The sequence below is a fragment of the Ctenopharyngodon idella genome, chromosome 17 (genome assembly GCF_019924925.1).
Source record: "Ctenopharyngodon idella isolate HZGC_01 chromosome 17, HZGC01, whole genome shotgun sequence".
In the NCBI taxonomy this organism is placed as follows: Eukaryota; Metazoa; Chordata; class Actinopteri; order Cypriniformes; family Xenocyprididae; genus Ctenopharyngodon; species Ctenopharyngodon idella.
Genome location: NC_067236.1, coordinates 19,415,646 through 19,439,487, shown reverse-complemented (window position 1 = coordinate 19,439,487; position 23,842 = coordinate 19,415,646). Strand labels below are relative to the sequence as shown.

General features: G+C 34.8%; 2 protein-coding genes across 3 annotated transcripts in view; one reads left to right on the top strand and one right to left on the bottom strand.

Moving 5' to 3' along the window:
• LOC127498244 (dnaJ homolog subfamily C member 17-like) overlaps positions 1-14,760 on the top strand; it is a 57,445-nt gene extending 42,685 nt beyond the window's left edge. Inside the window, exon 11 of the mRNA XM_051867378.1 lies at positions 14,573-14,760. Coding sequence (XP_051723338.1) covers positions 14,573-14,692 — 120 coding nt within the window. The 3' untranslated portion in view covers positions 14,693-14,760. The remainder of the gene's footprint in view (positions 1-14,572) is intronic.
• Positions 14,761-15,429: 669 nt separating this feature from the next.
• LOC127498246 (GTP cyclohydrolase 1 feedback regulatory protein) lies at positions 15,430-18,791 on the bottom strand. Of its 2 annotated transcripts, XM_051867380.1 has the most exons (4): positions 18,627-18,791; positions 17,227-17,321; positions 16,787-16,948; positions 15,430-16,081 (listed from the first exon to the last, which is right to left on the bottom strand). In XM_051867380.1, exons 1-3 carry the CDS (start codon positions 18,660-18,662, stop codon positions 16,810-16,812), a joined length of 270 nt encoding a protein of 89 aa, XP_051723340.1. In that variant the 5' UTR covers positions 18,663-18,791; the 3' UTR covers positions 15,430-16,081; positions 16,787-16,809. The 2 variants fall into 2 exon arrangements, with proteins under 2 accessions (XP_051723340.1, XP_051723341.1); XM_051867381.1 differs by lacking the exon at positions 15,430-16,081 and having other exon boundaries at positions 16,312-16,948; positions 17,227-17,318; positions 18,627-18,777.
• Positions 18,792-23,842: the final 5,051 nt, after the last annotated feature.

The window sequence follows — 23,842 nt, the reverse complement described above, 5'->3', positions numbered from 1 at the left end:
TGGAAGTGTTTACTGCGTATGATTGCGTTTATGCATAAATACACTATTATTAAATACACAATTATTACACTATTATTACATAAAAACACTATTATTATCTAGATTTCTTCTTTTCAGACAAAATTGATCACTGTATGTGTTATGCAGAGGGCAAGAGAAACTTCTGTTATGCTTTTAGGAAGGAAATTGAAGATCCCATAATAATGATTTACTCAGTTTTTATTTTTTTATGTTTTTTAAATCTTGTTCTTTTTTTTAATTAATTTATTTTTTTATTAATTATTTTATTTAATTTTTATTTATTTATTTATTTATTTATTTATTTTTATTTTTATTTTTATTTTTTTATATTTTTAATTTATTTATTTACTTTTTTTTTTTTATTGTTCAGCTATTTTATATCAAAACATCCAAAGGATATATTTTTCCATCAGAACATGACATAGCTTTAAAATATTCTATACTAAGATCCTCACAAACTCTGTTAAATCTAGTAAACTTGTTCATTATTAGCAGTTGTTTTTTTTTTATTTATTTATTTAATTTTTATCTTAATATATATATATATATATAACATTTATTTTAAATTTATTTATATATTTTAATTTTTTATTGTATATTTATTTTTTTATTTATTTTAAATATTTTTTTATATTTTAAATTATTTATTTTATATATATATATTTAATTTATTTTAAATGTATTTTTATATTTTTATTTAATTTTTAATTTTTATTTTTATTTTATTTATTTATATCTTTAATTATTTATATTTATATATTTTTAATTTATTTATTTTAAATTTTATATTTTTTATTTATTATATATTTATTTTTTTATTCAAAATATTTATTTACATTTTTATATCTATATCTATATATATATATATATATATATATATATATATATAATATTATATATATATATATATATATATATATATATATATATATATATATATATATATATATAAAATTATATATATGTGTGTGTGTGTGTGTATATATGTATGTGTGTGTTGTGTGTGTGAGTGTGTATATATATATATATATAATATATATAATTTATTATATATTACATAGCTTTAAAATATTCAATACTAAGATCCTCACAGTCTCTGGTAAATCTAGTAAAGTTGTTCCTCATTATCAGCTGGTTTCCCAGCAGACCGATAAAAACCTGTTCACCCTGTCTGCTTGTGTAAAGACAATCATATCTACAGTAGGTTATTTCCAAACAATACAACATCCATTCACAGATTCTGACCACCAGACATCAGCATAATACAGTTACTGGGAAAGACCAGCTTTGATGTACAGTACAACGACCCTGAACACGTTATATTTCAGGACGGATGAGTTATGGAAACACTCATTCTTGCTACATTAAGTTATTAAATATCTTGTTTTTTCCTTTGAAAATGCCTTGAACAGAGTGGGTTTTTTTTTCTTCCAAACAATATAAAGTTCATCAAATGTTCCTTCCGCCTGCTGGGATCCTGGATGGACGCCAGATTCGAAGGGGAATCTTGCGGAGCAGAAGAACTGGGTTTTCTCCATGCTTGCTTTCCGTCAGACTCCTTTCAAACACGTCCAATAAACAAAGAGCCGCCCTTCCTTCATCTGCTTCAAAGAAGCAGGTCTTCCTCCACACATGCAATCATTCACATAAACCAAACATCAGCTCTTCATCATGAGGTTTATCCAGCGCTGGAACTGTGAATTTCAGCAGCTCTCATTCCTCTCTGACGAGAGACGGCTTTCTCTGTCTGAGGCCAAACGGCCACACCGACGGACTTTCACAATATTCCTGCTATGCGTTTTGGAGTTTGCTTGATTGCTTTGGCCTTATTTGTTGAGTTGGATCCAGACTCTGTTTTGTACAGGCTTCTTCTTGTACCCTGATGTTTTTGGGAAATGCCTCCTGTAAGAGCTCTTTCCGCTGATATATTGGTGTTCATCTTTTGTTTTCACTCTTAATCGCTCAACTAAACAATCATATGTGTGATTCTGATGAAATATCACCTGCTCGACACTCACTTAAACTGGATGCTGTTTCTGTTGTCTTCATAAGCAGCACATGTGACTGATTTGCAGCATAAAACCACGTTTAACTGTGTATATAACATTGCACTTTGAATTAGACTGTTGTAGCGCTCTGTTGCAGTGCATTCTGGGATTGCCTGTCTAGGTAGGCAGCACACTAGGTTTTGGAACGGATCTATAGTGTAGGCTAGACTGAGGTCAGCACGATTTTTTTTAATGGTTTTGAAATAAGTCTCTTCTGCTCACCACGATCAAAAATACAGTAAAAATAGTGAAATAATATTTCAATGTAAATCAGCTGTTTTCAATGTGAATGTTTAGTAAAGTGTAATTTATTCCTGTGATCAAAGCTGAATTTTCAGCATCATTACTCCAGTCTTCAGTGTCACATGATCCTTCAGAAATCATTCTGATATGATGATTTGATGATCAAGAAACATTTATGATTATTATCAATGTTGAAAACAGTTCATATTTTTGTGGAAACGGTGATACATTTTATTTTAAAATGTATATAAAGTTCAAAAGAACAGCATTTATTTGAAATAGAATCTTTTGTAACATTATAAATGTCTTTACTGTCACTTTTGATGAGTTTAATGCATCATTGATAAATAAAAGTATTAATTTATTTATTATAAAAATCGTACTGACACCAAACTTTTGAACGGTGTATGTATGGTAGGGTATGACCTCATATTATGTGAGAAACTACATGTAAAATAATTAATAAATAAATAAATAAAAGTTAGAAAGTGATTAAAAATTGTGGAAAAAGAAACAGTAAATAAAATACAAAAAAATAATAATAAAGCACAAAAGAACTTTCAAATATTGTAAAATAAAATATTAAATAAACAAATAAATACAATATAGTATAAATAAATAAATGAATAAATTAAAATAAGCAATTAAAAAATGATTAAAAATTGTCAAAAAAGAAATAGTGGTAAAATACTAAAAATAAATTATGTGCCAAAACAACTTCAAAGTATTGTAAAATAAAATAGAAAATATATAAATAAATACAATTTTGTATAAATAAATAAAATATAACAAATGAAAATAAGTAAATAAATAAATATTGCAGGACTATTTAAGTGAATTTTTAAAAAAAAATTAAAGGTGATTAAAAATTGCGTTAAAAGAAATAGTAAATAAAATACTGAAACAATAATAAAGCACAATAGAACTTTCAAGAATTGTAAAATAAAATATTAAAGAAAGAAAAAAGAAAGAAAACAGTATAAATAATTGAATGAATGAATAAATACAATTTAGTATAAAAATATAAAAATAAGTAAAATCAATATTGCAGAATTATTTAAGCGGATCTAAAAAAAAAAGGTGATTAAAAATTGTGGGAAAAGAAATAGTAAATAAAATACTAAAAAAAAAAAAAAAAAAAGCACAAAAGAACTTTCAAGTACTGTAAAATAAAATATAAGAACAATTTTTGTTGTCTGTGTGTGTGTGTGTGTGTGTGTGTGTGTGTGTGTGTGTGTTTATGCAGTGTGTGTGTTGACCTCCTCGCGTCTCCTGGCACCACATGATATGCGGTTATTAAATCAAGGAAGTTCTGTTTGGATTTTCTTGGGGAGTTTTAGAGCAGTATTTGGTCTCCGCATTCCACCGGATCGTTCGTTGCTCATTAATGAGATCAGATGGGATCACTCACACCAGCGCCAGCTTTACTGTAAATACAACACGCTTTTTAATGGATAATAATGAGTGTGTGTTAGATTCTGATGTGATATTGAAGAGAATGTGCTCTGATCAGCTGCTCCGTTAATGAGGTTTTACTCCGATGATCACTGTGATTATATATGTGAAAACATCTGTGATCTGTAGATGTTGGCTGGTGTTTTTCTCCAACATTGGCATGATTTGGAGTTATCACAGCCTGATGAAAGTTAAACGCATGCGAAACGCTCTTAACTCTTTCAGCCAGTTGAAGTTAGTTTAAATGTTTATTTCGCCCCTTTGAGTTCTGCGCTTCACACTAATGCATTTGCTGTTTGTAAAAGCCGGTTTTAAACACTGTTGTCTTTTATCAGCAGAAAAGCTCCATGTGTTCAACAACATCCTTGATGTGTTCAGACTGCTTTATTTGCTTTAGTCTGTCTGGATTGTGTAACCAGGTGTTCTGGGAGAGTTTTTATTCTTCAACACTGAACAGGAAGTTGGCGTACGGTCACACAATACTCGGAAGATCTTTTGTGCCATCTTTTGTGTTATTTATTATTTATTTTTCCACAATTTTTAATCACCTTTTAACCCTTTTTTTTATTTTTTTTAAATTTGCTTAAATAGTCCTGAAATATTGATTTTTATATTTTTATACTATATTTTATTTATTTATTTATACAGTCTATTTATTTATTTATTTTATATTTTATTTTATAATACTTGAAAGATCTTTTGTGCCACATTATTTTTTAGTATTTTATTTACCATTTATTTTTCCACGATTTTTTATCATCTTATAACTTTTTTTGAAATTCACTTAAATAGTCCTGAAATATTTATTTACTTATTTTTATTTTCTATACTATATTTTATTCATTTATACTATATTTTATTTTATTTATTTTATATTTTATTTTACAATACTTGGTAGTTCTTTTGTACCACATTATTTTTTAGTATTTTATTTATTATTTCTTTTTCCACAATTTTTTAATGACCTTTTTACTTTTTTTAAATCCTGCAATACTGATTTTACTTATTTTTATATTTCTAAATTTTATTTTTTATTTTTTCATTTATTTATACTATGATTTATTTATTTATTTTATATTTTATGTTACAATACAATAATTTAAGTTCTTTTGTGCCATATTATTATGTAGTATTTTGTTCACTATTTTTTTAATCACAATTTTTAATCAACTTTTATATATATATTTTTTTAAAATTCACTTAAATAGCCCTGCAATATTTATTTTATTTATTTACTTATTTTTATTTGTTATATTTTATTTATGTGCACTAAAATTTATTTATACTATATTTTATTTATATATTTTCTATTTTATTTTACAATACAGTTATTTTTTGGCACATACTTTTTTTTTAAAATTATTTTATCACTATTTCTTTTCCCACAATTTTTAATCACTTTTTAACATCCATTCATTCATACTATATTTTATTTTTATATTTTATTTATTTTACATTTAGTTTCTCACATAATATGAAGTCATAAACATTTCTAAATTACTTTCATCTGTAATAGACAATTATGGGTAATATTATAGCAGCATTTGAGACACTTTAAACACGCAACTTTATATCTCTGAATCTATCTTTAATCTGATTGGTGATTCAGATCATTTCTCCAGTCAGCCTGAGGGTCTGTTATCTCTGTTCTCATTTGATCTGTTCTTCACAACCCTTTCGTTTCTCTGTCTCTCTGTAGATCTTGATTTGGTGGTGTTATAGTTGCCGTCGCTTCACTTTTGAGTCTCTTACTATCTCACAATGATCTCTAATCACGTGTCCGACACACATTTATCAAGCTGACCGCTCCTGATGACAGCTATGGACCAGGATGAATGACGTTCCCCCTGTAAAGCTCTGGGTTTTCAGCACTCGTACCTGAACGCGCTTGAGAATAGCCATGCGTCCAGAGATCTGAGCGAGTGTGAAGAGGAGAGATGTTCTGCTTGTCATCTTCTCAACATCCTCCCGTTATCTCTAGTCATCATTCTTAAGTGTGTGTTTATCTGGCCGTGGGGAGTGAAGCAAGATGACGTCTGCCAGACGCAGAAGAAATGTGAGCGTCGTGTCTGTCTGAAGATGTTCAGTTCATCACATTCACTTGGCATATGTTTGTATGGTACTTTCCCTGCTGTATTTTCAGAGGTAAAACCTGTGGCTGAGTTTAATAGTGGTCGGTTTACAGATCAAGATTTTACTCCATGTCTGTTAGATTGGAGGTGATCTATACAGTGTTGTTAATATTAACTAAAACTAAATCTGGAGGACAAGGTTATGAGGTGTATAATGTGAATGCTTGGCAAAAGAGATGCGTCTTTAATCTAGATTTAAACTGGGCAAGTGAGTCCAGTTGTTATTCCAGGCTGTTCCAGAGTTTAGATGTGAAACGTGAAAGATCCAAACGCTCTCCCTCCTTTAATGAGCTTAGTATCATCAGCATAACAGTGGAAACTAATTCCATGATTTCTAATAATATTACCACCAGCAGCATGTATATTGAAAATAGCAGAGGGCCTAACACAGAGCCTTGCTGCACTCCATAATTCTCGCAGACCGATCGGCGCATGACACGAAAGCACCACGAGAGTGCTGAGAGTCATATGCTCTCCAAACACTCTGATGACACACGGCAATCGGTCCGCGCAGCTCTGATGCATCTCGAACAAGCCTTCCATCAACAATGGCGGTCGTTGCGTTATTAATGTTGCTCATGGCTTTGCGAACCTACGTCGGCATCCAAACAGGGGTATCTGTCAACTTGGGTAACTGAGATATTTAATCTGGTTGTGATGAAATCTATAACTGAGTATCATCAGAATAACAGAGGAAACTAGTTTCATGTTTTCTAATAATACAACCAACAGAAAATGGCAGAGGGCCTAACACAGAGCCTTGCTGCACTCCGTGATTTACTGACGTTAACTTGGATAATTCCCCGTTTAAATAAGCAAAATGGTGACCGTCTGATAGATACGATCTAAACCACCTTAACGCCTGTCCCTGAATACCAGTGTAATTTTGTAGTCGATCTAAGAGTATGTCATGATCTATAGTGTCGAACGCAGCACTGAGATCAAGTAACACTAGTATTGAGATACAGCCTTGGTCAGAAACTATAAGTAAGTCATTTGTAATTTTAACGAGCGCAGTGTCTGTGCTATGATGAGGCCTGAATCCTGACTGAAATTTTTCATAGATATAAATTTTTTTTTTCCAGGAAGGAGCACAATTGAGCGTAAACAACAAAATGACAAAAGAACCTAATGAAATTATTAAAACTTTAACTAAAATTAAAATGGAAACTGAAAATATAGATATAGAAGCTATATATAAAAATTCAAAATATTAATAAATGCTATAATAGTATAGAAATAACCCTGGATCTATATTCTAGAGTAAGCTGTGAATATGCTTCTGAAATATACAATTTTAGTTTAAATTGTCTTAAACTACGCTGAAAAAATATTTTTACTCAGAAATCACTAGTAAATGTAACAAATAATTAAAAAGAAATGGCAAGAAACACATTGAATTAAATGTGAAATTTTGAAGTAGAAAGACTGAAATAGTATTTTTTTTTTTTTGTAAGGGTTCAACTAAAACTAAAACTGAAACTAAAAACATTTTTGTTATTTGAATACCTGAAATAATTTTCATTTTGTTTAACTTGATGTACTAAAATAGAAATTAATAAAAACTATATAGACACATTTACACAAACTATTAAACATGACAAAAACAAATACTAAAACTTTAACTAGAATTGAAATGAAAATGGAAAAAATGAAAACTAATTCAAAATATTAATAAAAACTATAATAGTATCACAATGATACTAAAATAACACTTGGTGAAACACTCCAATAAAATTTTTTTACAGTGATCCTATTTAAAAAAAAATCCTTTTTTAATAGACAAAACATAGGAAAGAAAACAGTGTTGTCAAATTCCATACACATTATTTAACAGATGCATCTGTCTTGCGGTCAGCCACATTCACACTCACTCAGAAGCGTCTGAGAGTTTTGCTGAAGACGTCATGGCCAGACGAGCGCTGACATCATTAGCTGCTGATGTCACCTGCCCCGGTCCTGCTGTAGCATGTGTTGTTTACTTGCTGTGGTTTCGTCCCGTCGTGTCTTACAGGTCTGTGCATGTCGACACGCCACAGTATCCTTCTCTGATGCATGAACCACAAACAAACGCTGCATGCTGGGAAGCCCCGATTATGAGTTTGGAAGGTGTAATTATGTGATGATGTCGAGTGATTTTGGTCAGACAAACATGAGCACTTTGGGATCTTTTCACTTACTGGTAAACACAAGAACTAAATGAAGAGCAAATGAGGAGAATTAGTGTGACTGATGTTTTAACTTAAGCTTTTATTATATACAAAAATAATAGTATATAAATTATATAATACTAAGTTGTGTTAGCTTGTAAAATAAAAATACTGTAAAAATAGTGTAATATTATTTCAATGTAAAACAGCTGTTTTCTATGTGAATATATAGTAAACTGTAATTTATTCCTGTGATCAAAGCTGAATTTTCAGCATCATTACTCCAGTCTTCAGTGTCACATGATCCTTCAGAAATCATTGTAATTGCTGCTCAAGAAACATTTCTGATTATTATCATCAGTGTTTGGAAACAATTTCATATTTTTGTGGAAACCGTGATACATTGTTTCAGAATTCTTTGATGAAAAGAACAGCGGTTATTTGAAACAGAATCTTTTGTAACATTATAAAAGTAACGTTTCAGCGCTAGTGTACATTCAGACCTGTGACCCATTTTTGTGTCACGACCCGCTGGAAATCTGGGACACTTGGTCTCCTCCTGGGCCTGGATTCAACAACGTTCCCGTCCAGAGAGCGCTTCGGAAAGTTTGTATGTGTAAAGTGATGCCGTTCTCTTTTTTCTCCACTTTTGTTTAGTTTATTGAAGATGCAGCAGTTGTTTATTTACTTAATTGAGCTTGCGTGATATTTGGTGGTTAGGTGGGAGACGGAGGCCTGAGCTCATGGAGCTGGAATGCTAATGGCAGCCGTCCTTCCGGAATGCCGTGCTTCCCCTCCGTCTCTCTCTCTCTCTCTCCTGTGGTTGATGCGAGAGACCCCAGTCATCTCTTCCAGATGCTTCTAACCCTGCAGAATCACTTTCTCTTCATCTCTACTGCTTGTCTTAGTTTTCACAGACACGCACACGCTCTCAAACGCTGTGAGGATTCATCTCTGGCCGTTCCTGTTTCTGACACAATTATTTAGACATTGTTTAATTTATTTAGAAATGTATTTAGAGGTTTTGTTTATTTGGAAATTTATTTACAAACATTTAGTCAGAAAGTAAATTATAAATTAATTTTACAAATTTATTTAGAAATGTAATTATTTAGAATTTTATTTAGTCAGTACTGAGTGATGGCTATATTTAGGCCAAATCTGAATCCATGTTTCTCTCTCTGGTTGGTTATTTATGTATGTTATGTATGTATGGTATATATGTTACCGGCAATGTGTGAAATCCGGCATTGTATAGAATGCCTAGGGAATATATAGAATGCCTGAAGTTTGTAGGCAAAGTATGAAATGGTTTATATTTCACAATTTTCCTAGGCATTCTATACAATGCTAAAGGGCCAGCCGGCTTATTATTCTGTATAATACCTAGGTAATGTATAGAATGCCTAGGAGAAGTATGCAACATAATCACAAAAACCAGACATTACATACTTTGCCCACAAACTTCACGCATTCTATATATTCCCTATGCATTCTTTACAATACCTGCTTTTCACACATTGCCGGACACACACACACACACACACACATATATATATATATATATATATATATAATATAGGTATAGGTATATATATATATAGGTATATATAGGTATATATGTATGTATATGTATATGTATATGTATGCATGTATTTTATGTATGTATGGTACATATGTATGCATGTATGTTATGTTTGTATGTATGGTGTGTGTGTGTGTATATATAATGTGTGTATATATATATATGTATGTGCGTGTATGTAGTATGTATGTTACGCATATATGTATGGTATGTATGTATGTTATGTATGTATGGTGTGTGTGTGTGTGTGTGTGTGTATGTATGTGTGTATATATATATATATATATATATATGTATGTATATGTATATATGTGTGTGTGTGTATATGTTTGTATTTATGTATGTATGTAGTATGTATGTATTTAAACAGGGCTCCCAATGTCATTGATTCTGATCAAAGAATATTTCATGTCACATTTTGATTAGAATTTTTTTTTATTCTAAATATTTAAAGGTTTTTAAAATATTAATGATTTACAGAGGGCTGTTTATTATTTATTTATTCTATTAATTTTTATATTATTTTTTGTGATTACATTTGTTGTCGATGATGGTGTAGAAATTATGCAGTTCAACTTATTACATATACTATTTTATATGTATTGTATATCTCATTTTTTTTGTGAGAAGAAAGCATCCCTACAGCTTCTGAAGCAGTGTTGTACTGTAGCATTACATAAAAAGTAAGTGTCATTTTAACATCAGTGTACACCAGAGGGGTTAGGGTTTCAGGTAGGCCTACATTAGGTTTATTTAACAACAGAAATTGAATAATCAGATATAAAAATGAAACAGTGCTTAGTCTTCACTGTATAAACTGATTTTTATTAAAGCTACAAAAGTTATTCAGTCAAGAGCAGAGAGTGATTTTCTTTTGTTTAGTCTTTTGTTGTTTGATTAACATTAAGCACACTGACGGAAGCAGGTTTATTAGGCTGCTGTCACTTTAAGAGCTGCACGGATTCGATATATAGTGATGCGCGCTTTCTTTCTCAACTGTTTACTCCACTTAAGACTGAACTGACTGTGTTTACGTGAATATACGCACCAAGATGGGCATTTTGACATAATTTTGTGTGTATTTGGCCATATAAGCTGCAAAAGAGAACTGAATTTGGGATTACGCGCTGGGATTACGGGCTTTCTGTGTGAGTAGTTTGCATTTAATAACATTAAGCATGTCACACATATGTAACAGTCGTGTATCCAGTCTACTCTCAGTCTGTGTCAACCTAAAACTTGAACTTTTTGTGATCTTTTGGAGTATTAAAATCATCCAGTTATCACAAGCTGTTGTGATATGCATATCGATATATCGATAATTTAGATATATTGTGCAGCTCTGACATGTATTGACATATTAAATGACATATATTGAGGTTTAAGATCATATCAGCCACTCTTAAACAGTTCATTAAAAGTCGTGCCATAATACCTGATACCAGTGCCTGAGATCTTCACTCCTACAGCTGTTGAATTCTTGATTCTGATTGGTTGACCGACATTCCAGTGTGATGATTAATTATCTTTAATTGCTGTGAAGTCATTCCAGGTTTGTTGAGCGCATTATAGTTGCTTATCACGTCTTTCTGAACCGGTAATGAGCTGTTTGAAGCAAAGACAGTTAATCTGAGTCATAAACGAGTGTTTAGAGATGAAAACCAGTTATGCGTTACATTCTGAGGTTTTTATGCTTAGGGCTTGGGGGTTTTAACATTGAAGCACATGATTATACACTGAAAAATATTTGATGTAGAACAACTTTCTCTCAGAAATTGCTTGTAAATACTCTTTTTATTTATTTATTTATTTTTACAGTGTACCGCATTACATTTGCAATGAGTATCAGCTCTAAAACTGATTTTAGATGTTTCCCGCAATGAATGAGATGCTTTGAGTTTCTCTCTATGATCTAATGCTGAATCAGGGAGCAGTGACCCAAAACACAACAGGAACTCAACAAATGACTGAATCAAACACAGCAAATTCCACATTCTAGAAGGTCTGAGTCAGATTTCTGAGCTCAGCTGCTCTGAATGTCAGTCTTGATCTAAAACAGGCCATTCATGAGGACGAAAGTTGTATATGTAATACAGTCTACTTTACCTGCGTACAGTAAAAAACAATATACACTCTTAAAAATAAAGGTTGCAAAAGGAAGTTTGTACTGCACAGTGATGCCATAGAAGAACCATGTTTTGGTTTCCCAAAGAACCTTTCAGGGAACAGTTCTTAAAAGAACCATTGTTTTCTTGTGTAGAATGTTTTAAAAAACATTCTTAAAAAATGTTTATATCATTGCAAACATCTAAACTACACTCTAAAAAATGCTGGGTTAAAAACAACCCAAGTTGGGTTGAAAATGGACGAACCCAGCGAATGGGTTGATTTAACCAGCGGTTGTTGTTTTAACCCAGTGATTGGGTTGTTTTAACCAGCGGTTTAGTTTATTTAACCCAGCGAATGGGTTGATTTAATCAGTGGTTGAGTTGATTTAACCCAGCGATTGGGTTGATTTAACCAGCGGTTGTTGTTTTAACCCAGTGATTGGGTTGTTTTAACAAGCGGTTGAGTTGATTTAACCCAGCGAATGGGTTGATTTAACTAGCGGTTATTGTTTTAACCCAGCGAATGGGTTGATTTAACTAGCGGTTATTGTTTTAACCCAGCGAATGGGTTGTTTTAACCAGTGATTGGGTTGTTTTTAACCCAGCGAACGGGGTTGATTTAACCAGCGGTTGTTGTTTTAACCCAGCGATTGGGTTGTTTTAACCAGCGGTTGAGTTGATTTAACCCAGCGAATGGGTTGATTTAACCAGCGGTTGTTGTTTTAACCCAGTGATTGGGTTGTTTTAACCAGCGGTTTAGTTTATTTAACCCAGCGAATGGGTTGATTTAATCAGCGGTTGAGTTGATTTAACCCAGCGATTGGGTTGATTTAACCAGTGGTTGTTGTTTTAACCCAGTGATTGGGTTGTTTTAACAAGCGGTTGAGTTGATTTAACCCAGCGAATGGGTTGATTTAACTAGCGGTTATTGTTTTAACCCAGCGAATGGGTTGATTTAACTAGCGGTTATTGTTTTAACCCAGCGAATGGGTTGATTTAACCAGTGATTGGGTTGTTTTTAACCCAGCGAACGGGGTTGATTTAACCAGCGGTTGTTGTTTTAACCCAGCGATTGGGTTGTTTTAACCAGTGATTGGGTTGTTTTTAACCCAGCGAACGGGGTTGATTTAACCAGCGGTTGTTGTTTTAACCCAGCGATTGGGTTGTTTTAACCAGCGGTTGAGTTGATTTAACCCAGCGAATGGGTTGATTTAACCAGCGGTTGTTGTTTTAACCCAGTGATTGGGTTGTTTTAACCAGCGGTTTAGTTTATTTAACCCAGCGAATGGGTTGATTTAATCAGTGGTTGAGTTGATTTAACCCAGCGATTGGGTTGATTTAACCAGCGGTTGTTGTTTTAACCCAGTGATTGGGTTGTTTTAACAAGCGGTTGAGTTGATTTAACCCAGCGAATGGGTTGATTTAACTAGCGGTTATTGTTTTAACCCAGCGAATGGGTTGATTTAACTAGCGGTTATTGTTTTAACCCAGAGAATGGGTTGATTTAACTAGCGGTTATTGTTTTAACCCAGTGAATGGGTTGTTTTAACCAGTGATTGGGTTGTTTTTAACCCAGCGAACGGGGTTGATTTAACCAGCGGTTGTTGTTTTAACCCAGTGATTGGGTTGTTTTAACAAGCGGTTGAGTTGATTTAACCCAGCGAATGGGTTGCTTTAACCAGCGGCTGTTGTTTTAACCCAGCAATTGGGTTGTTTTAACCAGCGATTGGGTTGATTTAACCCAGCAGCTGGGTTAAGTTTTTGTGCAACCTGCTGGGTAGTTTTATGTAACTCAACTAGTGTTTAAAAATTACTGTATTGTTTGCTTAAAATGAACCCAAAATATGTTGAAAATGAACATTTATTGAATGATAATTAAACAATTATCATTTATTAAATTGCTTATTAATAAATGTTTATTAAATGATTATTATTGTTTCCTCTAGTAATTATGTGTCTGATATTTAATTTCCAACCTATTGTAGGTTCATTTTAATTCAGACATATAGTCATTTTTAAACAATAATTGAGTTAAATAAAACTACCCAACAGGTTTGGCAAACATTTAACCCAACCGCTGGGTTTGTCCATTTTCAACCCAACTTGGGTTGTTTTTATCTTAGCACGTATATTATTCGCACATCTCTCTCTATATAAAATTGGATATATGTTATATCTAACTTTATCCACATACATACAGTAGTGATGTTCAGTTCTTGAATGAATCATTATTTTAAGTCAGTAACCAGTCGAGTCGGTTCACAGAATTGAACTAAACTGAACTTTAGTTCCAGGTTGATGATGCAAGATGCACTGAAGTAGCACTGAATGAGCCAAGGAGCCTGTCCAAATGGGTCACCGAACCAGTTCAAAATGAATGAATCAAAGAGAACTCTGGAAAACTTTGACCGTTAGAACCGACTCATTTGGTTCTTCTTGAGTCTGATGTGACCAAAAAGCTGACTTTCAACTCTGCCTTTAAGTTTGATTCATTCATGTTTGATTCAGTTTGATTCTGTGAACCGGCTCGCCTTAAAAGAGAGATTCATTCAAGAATTGAACATCACTAACACACAGTTCACTCACAAACAGTGATATATGCTGTACAGCAAATCTCACCTGCTTGATTGTTTATATCATCTCAAAACTATATTATCAGCTCTACTCTGATTAATGCAACTACAAGGAATGAAGATATTAAGATAAACACTAACTTGCTGCTTTGAAACAAATACAATTGGCTTGACTTGACCAGGTTTCCTGACTGCATGTGTGTGAATGTAACACTCAACCAGCAGAAAACACAGTGTTTTATGTGTGTGTTTCTCAGAGTTGTCTACGTAACGAGCGCGACTACGAGAGCGTGGTGCTGATGAGACTGAGACAAGCTGAAGAGAGGAAGAGGCTGATCGAGGAGATGAAGAGGGAGGAAGAGCAGGAGACGGCGTGACCTCATACAGACTCACTTTTACCTTTTGATTTTACACCCGAACATCAATAAAGCCTTTTTGGAATAAACATTTTTGCCTTGAATATTTATATGCCACTTTTCTATGGCAGGAGTATCATGATGTATATATTATACAATACAGATGATTCCAGAGCAGATTCACAGAAATGAACAATGTTTATGTTGCAAAATTCTATTTCAGATTTGATTCTGCTGTAAAGCAGCTCTACAGACGACAGTGTCATTCAGTTCAATGTTGATTCAGTTCTGTTCAATAACTGTCGATCGATGTTGCAAAGTTCTTCAATTAAGTTAAATTCTGCTATAAGCAGCTCTACAGAAGACAATAGTGTCATTATTATATTATTCTGTTATTATTATCTATTATCTGTCATTATAAATATTCTGATACAACAAGAACATGAAGAAATATGGAAATGAAAACAGTTCCCAGTCAAATAAAGACTGAATCAATGCAGACTGAATGTCTGAATGTTAAAATATTTTTTCATCTATTGCAGTGACATTCAGTCATTTTAAAGTGCTTTACTGACTCAGATCTCTCTGTAGTATCTGGATGTTTGTGTCGGAGACTTGTTTTCTCATCCAGGACCTTTATTTTGACACCTTCAAATGGAGATGCGCGCAGACTTCAATAATGTACGCCGGCTCATTTACATCCATCATGAAGGTAGTTGTGAATAAATGATCAGTGGAGATGTAATGTGACACACAAGTTGCTTTTTCCTGATGAGATTTAATTTTCATGCATGATATTTTTTGGTTTCTCAGAGCACTAATATCTTTTCTCAATGCATGTGACGGAATGGACTTAAACACTTCCTCTCTGCTGACTTTGACAGTGAAGGTTTGAGACGGCGTGTGTTTTTGTGGCATCATCAGCCAGTCCTGCGGCTCGAGAGTCGTTAGTCACATGGCATTTACGGCGCAGGTGATTGGCTCAGAAAGTTCTATGATGGCAGTAAGAATTCCAAATCTGCCTTTGAGATGAACGTGAATGTGAGCAGATATAACTCCAGGTAATGTAGACATCCTTGGTGACGGCCAAAATGAAATTAAGCAGTGCATTTTGATAAATGTGCCAAAAAAAAAATTAATTTGCACCAATTAATTATTTACAAGAGCAATTAGAAATGCATTCTGATTTTCATGCTGTGTTTCTGCTTCTGGTTGTGTTTTGCATGCATGTCCGGTCCACATTCGGTCCTCATGTCATCTACACACCATCAGACCGCAGTGATCAGACTCCATCACCAGATTTCCAGTTAGTCACTTTTCTTAGAACACTTTTCTTCTGCTCCTTCTATCCATCATCCTCGCGGCCGTCACATGTTTCTGTTTACTTCTGTGGGCTTTTCTTTTATATTCCTGGAAAGAAGAGGAACACACAGAGTCTCGTTCACATTATAACACAGGAAACACAATTACAGCCGTCCTCAGGAGAACCGAGCAGGAACCGCAGTCCGCTCCGTCTTCAGCCGGCATGCCACGCCGGATCACAAGAGGCGGAAAAACATGCAAATGTTGCATAACTTCATTTATAATTTATCTTTTAGTTTTAACATTTTTTGTTTGCCACTAAAAATCAAAGTGACACATTTCAGAGAACAAATGCAGATACTTTATTCTACTACATTTTTAATTACAGAGTCTCACACAATCATACAGATGTCAAGATTCAACACACACAAAATATATATATACATTTACATATTCTGTAAACAAATTTAAGACTTTATATATAACAAAGAATTCAAATAATTAAAACAAATTCTAAAAACTGATGTTTCATTGCAAAGCATTTATTTAAGACAAAACCAAGTTGATAAAGAATATAGAGATGCTATAGATGCACATGAACACACTACTGATGTTCCCATTTATATTACTACAATCACAAAAAGAACTTTCCTTCCATACAGAAGTGTCCAAATGAATCAGAAAGCACATTCTGATGGTATTATTAATAATATTGCTCATTCAGACACAGATTTCAAATACATTTCTTGAGATAATTTCATCTCACATGTAGCTTCATTTCTTATATAAAATCTCTTATCTTATATCGTTTACCTGGAATACAAGACACAATGGAGTCACAGCGTGTTACTGGTCTCTTTATGAAGACACCAAACCAGCGTCTGTCCGACCCCCGTCATGCTAACAACTCTGTATCCGATCTTGTCGAGTTTGTCTAAGACGAGTCTCGGCGGTTCATCCACATGATACTCTGAGCTGTTAGACACACAGATATCACATAAACATGATTTAATTTGTGATTTAGTTAAAGATAACAAGCTATCTAAGCCTGGGCTTCAGCCTGTGATGTTGATCTACGTGTCGAGAACTTAAACGTGTCGACTCTGATCTATATGCTCGTGCACTTAAACATATTTGTTTGAGAAATAACTACAAACACTTACAAGTTGTTTCCCAGTAGGAGACAGAGACAGACAGACTGACTGATTGATTGACTGATTGATTTAGTGCTTGATAGATAGACAGACACTTACAAGTTGTTTCCCAGCATGGTGGTTTTCCGGGCTCCGAGGTAGTTCATGATAGATGGATCTGAATATTCATCTCCAACCATGGTGGGCCCCGTCTCCTGAAACAAACACAAACATGGTTTCTCCACGTAAAGGATTAGTTCACTTTCAAATGAAAATTAACCCAAGATTTACTCACCCTCAAGCCATCCTAGGTGTATATGACTTTCTTCTTTTTAGCTAGATATTTTACTTCATAACTTGTTAAATATGGATATTTTTTCACACAAGTGCATCATTTCGCTTCAGAAGGCCTTTATTAACCCCCAGGAGCCGTGTGGAGTACGTTTATGATGGATGGATGTGGATGGAGACACTTTCTTCAGCTCATACTCATTGATCCTGCTCACTACCATTATAAAGCTCGGATGCGTCAGGATATTTATTAATATATCCCCGACTGTGTTCATCAGAAAGAAGTAAGTCAAATACACCTAGGATGGCTTGAGGGTGAGTAAAGCTTGGGCTAATTTTCATTTGAAAGTGAACTAATCCCTTAAAGACGACACGAAATGGAAGTTGCGCTGGTCTTTTCTTCCCTATTGTGCTGTATATCCAAGTGAAACTGCTTCTCAAACAAGAACAAATGTAGGGCGGGGCTTGATTTTATCTGTGGGGAATTGATTGGATGGTTGTGGTTTGCTATTGGTGGATCTCATGTGAGTGACAGTTTGCCCCGCCCTCGTCATCAGAGAAGAGATGTCGCTGTGAAAGGGAGGGGAAGTTATTCTGATTCAAGATTACGAGGAATTTAAAAATAATAATGATGTGCAAGGTTAAATCATGTATAATGAATTCTGCAATATTCATTTTGATTTCATGGTGGCTGTATGTGTTTTTGTCTTCATTTCCAACACTATTTTATCAATGCAAATGTCTTTTGTCATTTTTTTTTCTTGTAAAATGTGTTTACATCTTTGATTTATGCATGATCTAATGCAAAACACATGCATCACACATGTTAATAACAAATCCTGTGCATTTAAATATTTGTTGTGTCTGAATCTGTCAACACCAAATGATTCACTTTCATTTTGTTTCAGCAGTTCATGACAGATCACACGGTCAGGTGCACGAGCTGCTCATGCACGTAATGCAACATTAAACTTTTTAATTTGAATATAATGATTCAGAACGCATCATGCAATGACACATCATGCAAGACTCACAGACCTCATGTCAACGCTTCTCTTGTGCACATGCAGGCTACTTATATAACAACAACTCCAGTGCAGAAACAGACATGCACCTGTAATCCTCTAATATCATAATCGCTGCTGTCACTAATACTCATGTACGCTGTGTCGCGCGCTTCTCAATAGTGCTCACGCATGTGTCGCGCGCTGCTCGTGTTTTATACGCACCAGTCTTATCTGTGTGCTGATGAGGATGTACGGCATCCCGGCGTCAGGTCGGGCAACTTTCCAGCGGAATATCGAGGAGGGTCTCGGATGCGTCGCGTCTATCTCTGCGCTGAGTTCGGATCGTGTGCGCGCTCCCAGCGGAATGCGGAAACACCCACCGCGCTCCACCAATCAGTGCCTGCGGGCTGTTAGTGGAATGCGGAAACACCCACCGCGCGCCACCAATCAGCGTCCTCCAAATAAGAACGCGCTTTGGATACAAACACTCCAGATTTTATTCATTAATGTTCTAGATAATTGAATATTATCTGGTTTATTAATCTTCTGCCTGGACAAAACCCTGACCAGACCATCCTAAATTAATGCTATTTCATTCGTGCATAGAGAAAAGTTGATATTAGGTGTCATTCTGTGATGTTATGGGAGTTTTGTAAAGACCTGAACACACACAGCCTGAGCTTGTTAATTGTAAGGTTCTTTTTCATATTACAGCATTTCGAGGCTTATTTCTTAGATTTCTTTTCAACCTTGGTGGTTGGACTTTTCATTTCCTTTTGGCAGAATTGCTAATTTCCTTCTAAAAGCAGTTCTAATCACTGTAATATGAGGTTCTAGTCTCTTAGAGCGCTGAGGAAATGAAGCTATCCCATCTGAACAACAGCACGAGCTTGATAACATCAGTAATAACACAGATCACAAAGCCTTCATCTGTGCTGCATTTACATCTGCTCTGATCATGTTGAAAAATCAGTGAGCAACACGATACTGTAACACGTTAATACTGAAACACCGTTAACACTCGCAGGCATGTCTGCATTAGTGTATACAGTAGTTACTTACTGAGAACTGTACTGTACTCACTGTATCCTATTGTTGAAGAATATTTATGTCATGACAACTCAGAGTGTTTGGCATGGTAATGGATATGACAATGTTGATATGTTTGGTCTTGGCGGAATAGATCTGCTACTCTGCTGCTGCTGCTGTTATTGCTGCTGTGCTTGTTGTTGCTGCTGCTGTTGATTATTGCTGCTGCTGCTGCTGGTTAATGCTGCTGCTTGTTGTTGCTTCTGCTGCTGTTATTGCTGCTGCTTCTGTTGGTTATTGCTGCTGCTGTTATTGCTGCTGCTTCTGTTGGTTATTGCTGCTGCTGCTGTTATTGCTGCTGCTGTTGGTTATTGCTGCTGCTGTTATTGCTGCTGCTGTTATTGCTGCTGATTCTGTTGGTTATTGCTGCTGTTGTTATTGCTGCTGCTTCTGTTGGTTATTGCTGCTGCTGCTGTTGATTATTGCTGCTGTTGGTTATTGCTGCTGCTGTTATTGCTGCTGCTGTTATTGCTGCTGCTTCTGTTGGTTATTGCTGCTGTTGTTATTGCTGCTGCTTCTGTTGGTTATTGCTGCTGCTGCTGTTGATTATTGCTGCTGTTGGTTATTGCTGCTGCTGTTATTGCTGCTGCTTCTGTTGGTTATTGCTGCTGTTGTTATTGCTGCTGCTTCTGTTGGTTATTGCTGCTGCTGTTATTGCTGCTGCTGTTATTGCTGCTGCTTCTGTTGGTTATTGCTGCTGTTGTTATTGCTGCTGATTCTGTTGGTTATTGCTGCTGCTGTTATTGCTGCTGCTTCTGTTGGTTATTGCTGCTGTTGTTGTTATTGCTGCTGCTTCTGTTGGTTATTGCTGCTGCTGCTGTTGATTATTGCTGCTGTTGGTTATTGCTGCTGTTGGTTATTGCTGCTGCTGTTATTGCTGCTGCTTCTGTTGGTTATTGCTGCTGCTGTTATTGCTGCTGCTTCTGTTGGTTATTGCTGCTGTTGTTATTGCTGCTGATTCTGTTGGTTATTGCTGCTGCTGTTATTGCTGCTGCTGTTATTGCTGCTGATTCTGTTGGTTATTGCTGCTGCTGCTGTTGATTATTGCTGCTGCTGCTGCTGCTGTTAGTTATTGCTGCTGCTGCTGCTGTTATTGCTGTTGCTGTTGATTATTGCTGCTGCTGTTAGTTATTGCTGCTGCTGCTGCTGTTATTGCTGTTGCTGTTGATTATTGCTGCTGCTGTTAGTTATTGCTGCTGCTTCTGTTGGTTATTGCTGCTGCTGCTGCTGCTGTTTTTGCTGCTGCTGTTGGTTATTGCTGCTGCTGCTGCTTCAGAGCGAGTACGAGACTTGCTACTGCCAGTAGGTTCTCAACTTGGAAATTAAATGGTTATTTTGCATGTCTTATTAATTTTAAACTTTTTATATGCTATATACTGTGTGTGCATACAGAAAAGCTGCATTGTGTGAACATGTTAAGTGTGCTATACTGAAGTGTTAAAAAACCCTTTTTGGTTCCCCAAAGAATGTTTCAGTGAACAGTTCTGTAAATAACTTTTTTTGCTTTTTGTAAGTGTGAAAAATCTAAACTTTAGTGGAATGGAAAGATTCAATGGATGTTAAAGGTTCTGTAGAACCATCAATCGCAATAAAGAACCTTGATTTTTAAGAATGTATAAACATTCTAGACAAATCATATGTTTTGTAACAAACATATGCCAGATATGGAGCAATTTTATCTTTACAATTGATAGATATTCATCAACATTTTAGACTCAATATACAAAATATGAGAAAGATGAACACGAGATCCTGGACATACTTTTAAGCAGTGTTTAGTGGATTATTCTCTAAATATATTTCAGAAATATTTAAGCTGTGTTTTGGTACTGCGGACCAGAAGAGCTTTGTTTCTTTTAAGCAAAGAAAACAGGAAACCGCAGAGCGTGAATCTTAAGACTCCAAAACTCTTTTTCTGTTATTACCGACCGTCATGCCAAAACATGTTCTTGGAGTTCCACCAACTTCCTGTGTCTCCTGCAGTGACTTCCTGCCCGTATCTCTGGGTTATTTTATTAAGTGAAGGTCACTATCGCCATATTTCAGGTGATAGATTGCTTTCCTTGGCCTGGAGGAAGTGGTTTAGAGCCAGAGCGAAGGTCGTTTCCAGACTTTCACACCACCGTTTCTTTTTTCAAGCCTTTTGTGATTTTTTTTTAACACACATTTATTTTCATTCAGAGAAACTGTCCAGTCTATTGTCATTACTGTCCTCCAATCTGAACAGACTAAGCAGAGTCTGAATGATGCCCTATAAATAATATAAAAATAAAACTAGAACTGTACGTATACCTTTAATGAATATTTAATCTCATTGTTGGCTTATTTTTCATTTACAAAATTAAAGCCAAAACTATATATTGTGCATGTCATGTTTTTATATTCTGATGTGTATCAAGATTATGTGTATTGGCTCAGAATCAGTTGGCAAGATGAAGAATGTCAGCTTTCTATTTTAAAGGTTCTCTCCTGAACTGAGAGGAAAACCTGCTTCACACATTCTGAGGAAGGAAAAGAGCCTCATTTCCCGCGTTGACTAATTTATGTACTGCATGTACAGTTATAAAAGAAACACCCTTAACAAACTGTTACTTACTTTTGCTATTTTGAGAAGTTTTTGTGAGCTAAAGGTTTTGTGAGGTTAATTGTTGCATGCCTTTTATGTGCTCAATATTGTAAAGTTGTAAATAAAACAGATTATTGGAGTACGTCTTACAAAAAATGTCACAAAATAATTTCACACTTAATTCAATGTTTTACTTGCCATTACTTTGTATGTATTTGTGAAATTTACTGGCAATTTCCGATTGAAAATTTTTTCAAAGCCATTTTTTGGTGCAGATTTGTATTATTAATTTGCTCTAGTATAGGGGGCCATTTACACAACACCATTTTCAACTAAAAACTGAAAACTTTTTATGCATTTTGGCCGTTCATTTACACGACAATGGCGTTTCGGGGGCCTGAAAATGCAAACTTTTGAAAACGGGTTTCAAAGTGCAAGTTTTTGAAAACGATAGCGTTATCGCCTCAATGTAAACTACAAAAACGCTCATTCGTGAAAACTGTGACATCATGCGCATGCGTGTTACATGTTCATTCTATAGGCGTGTAGTGTTTCTTTACATAGTGACATCGCCATCTACTGGCCTGACAGCAGAATTCACGGATCCGTGTGAACGGGGATCATTTTGACAGCGTTGTCGTCTTACACAAACCTTTTTTTGCATTGTACTAACAAACTAGAACAGTAAATCATGAACAAACATCACTTAAGTTGAGCTTTTGTTGGTTAAACTGAGGAAGAGTCGTTATTTTACTCTAATTAACACTCAGCAGTCTGTTTGCTGTAAGACTGTGGAGGAGGATCGTGTCGTATCTCATGCATCTGAAGCTCTTCTCAGGCCAGAATGCCGTGACAACTTCATTACTTTTATATGTTCCTCAAGAGAGAACAAAGATAGAGCTGCGATTCAGTGCCAAATATCACGTCAGACATGACATGTATATTATAAAAGGTCTGATTCTCTATTAAAAAGAGCAGATATGTGTGCTGCATCATGAATATCCATTTATTCCTTTATAATGGATTATGGAAAACACACATCGCTGGTCTATATTACTCAAGACTTCATTCTTTTTGGAGAAGGAATCAGTTTTCATGCTTCTTAAATGAACGCTCTGAACATTTTATATGATGATCACTTTTAGGAATCCTGAGAGTGTTTGTGTTTATGAACATCACTGAGTCTCCAGGGTGTTTAATTTACACAGACTCACAACAGGTAAGACTTTATTTGTGCTGTACAACAAGCAGCTTAACAGTTTCTAATATAGGACAGTAAACAGACAGAACACTCATTTTTGAACGACGACTACTTTTACATGCACCCTCATAATGCAATTATAATGAAATTTAGGCAATATTGTGATTAAACTTTACCTCATGCAAGCACAATACTTTGAGCAAATTGATGCAATTAAACTCATAATCGTAGCAACCATAATTGTAGTAAAACGTGATGTATGCAGATTTTAATCTCAATAAACAGCACTCGCATCTCTGATCAAAGTGCACATGTGCATTTTTAGGGTCCAAAGAACAGTCTTGGCCAATAACACACCGACAGTATGTGACTGTATGTGAGTTTTGTGCTTTATGCGTATGTGAATAATAGCAGTAAATATAACCACAATTCTTAACGAATAATCAGAATAATGAAAATTGCATGTTAGAGGTTTGCTCGTGTCATATAATCATCTTACTGCGATTAATGCCACCTTCACATGCTATCGGAATTATCATAAATCGACGTTTCCTAGTTGGAAGTCGTATTTACTACTGGGAA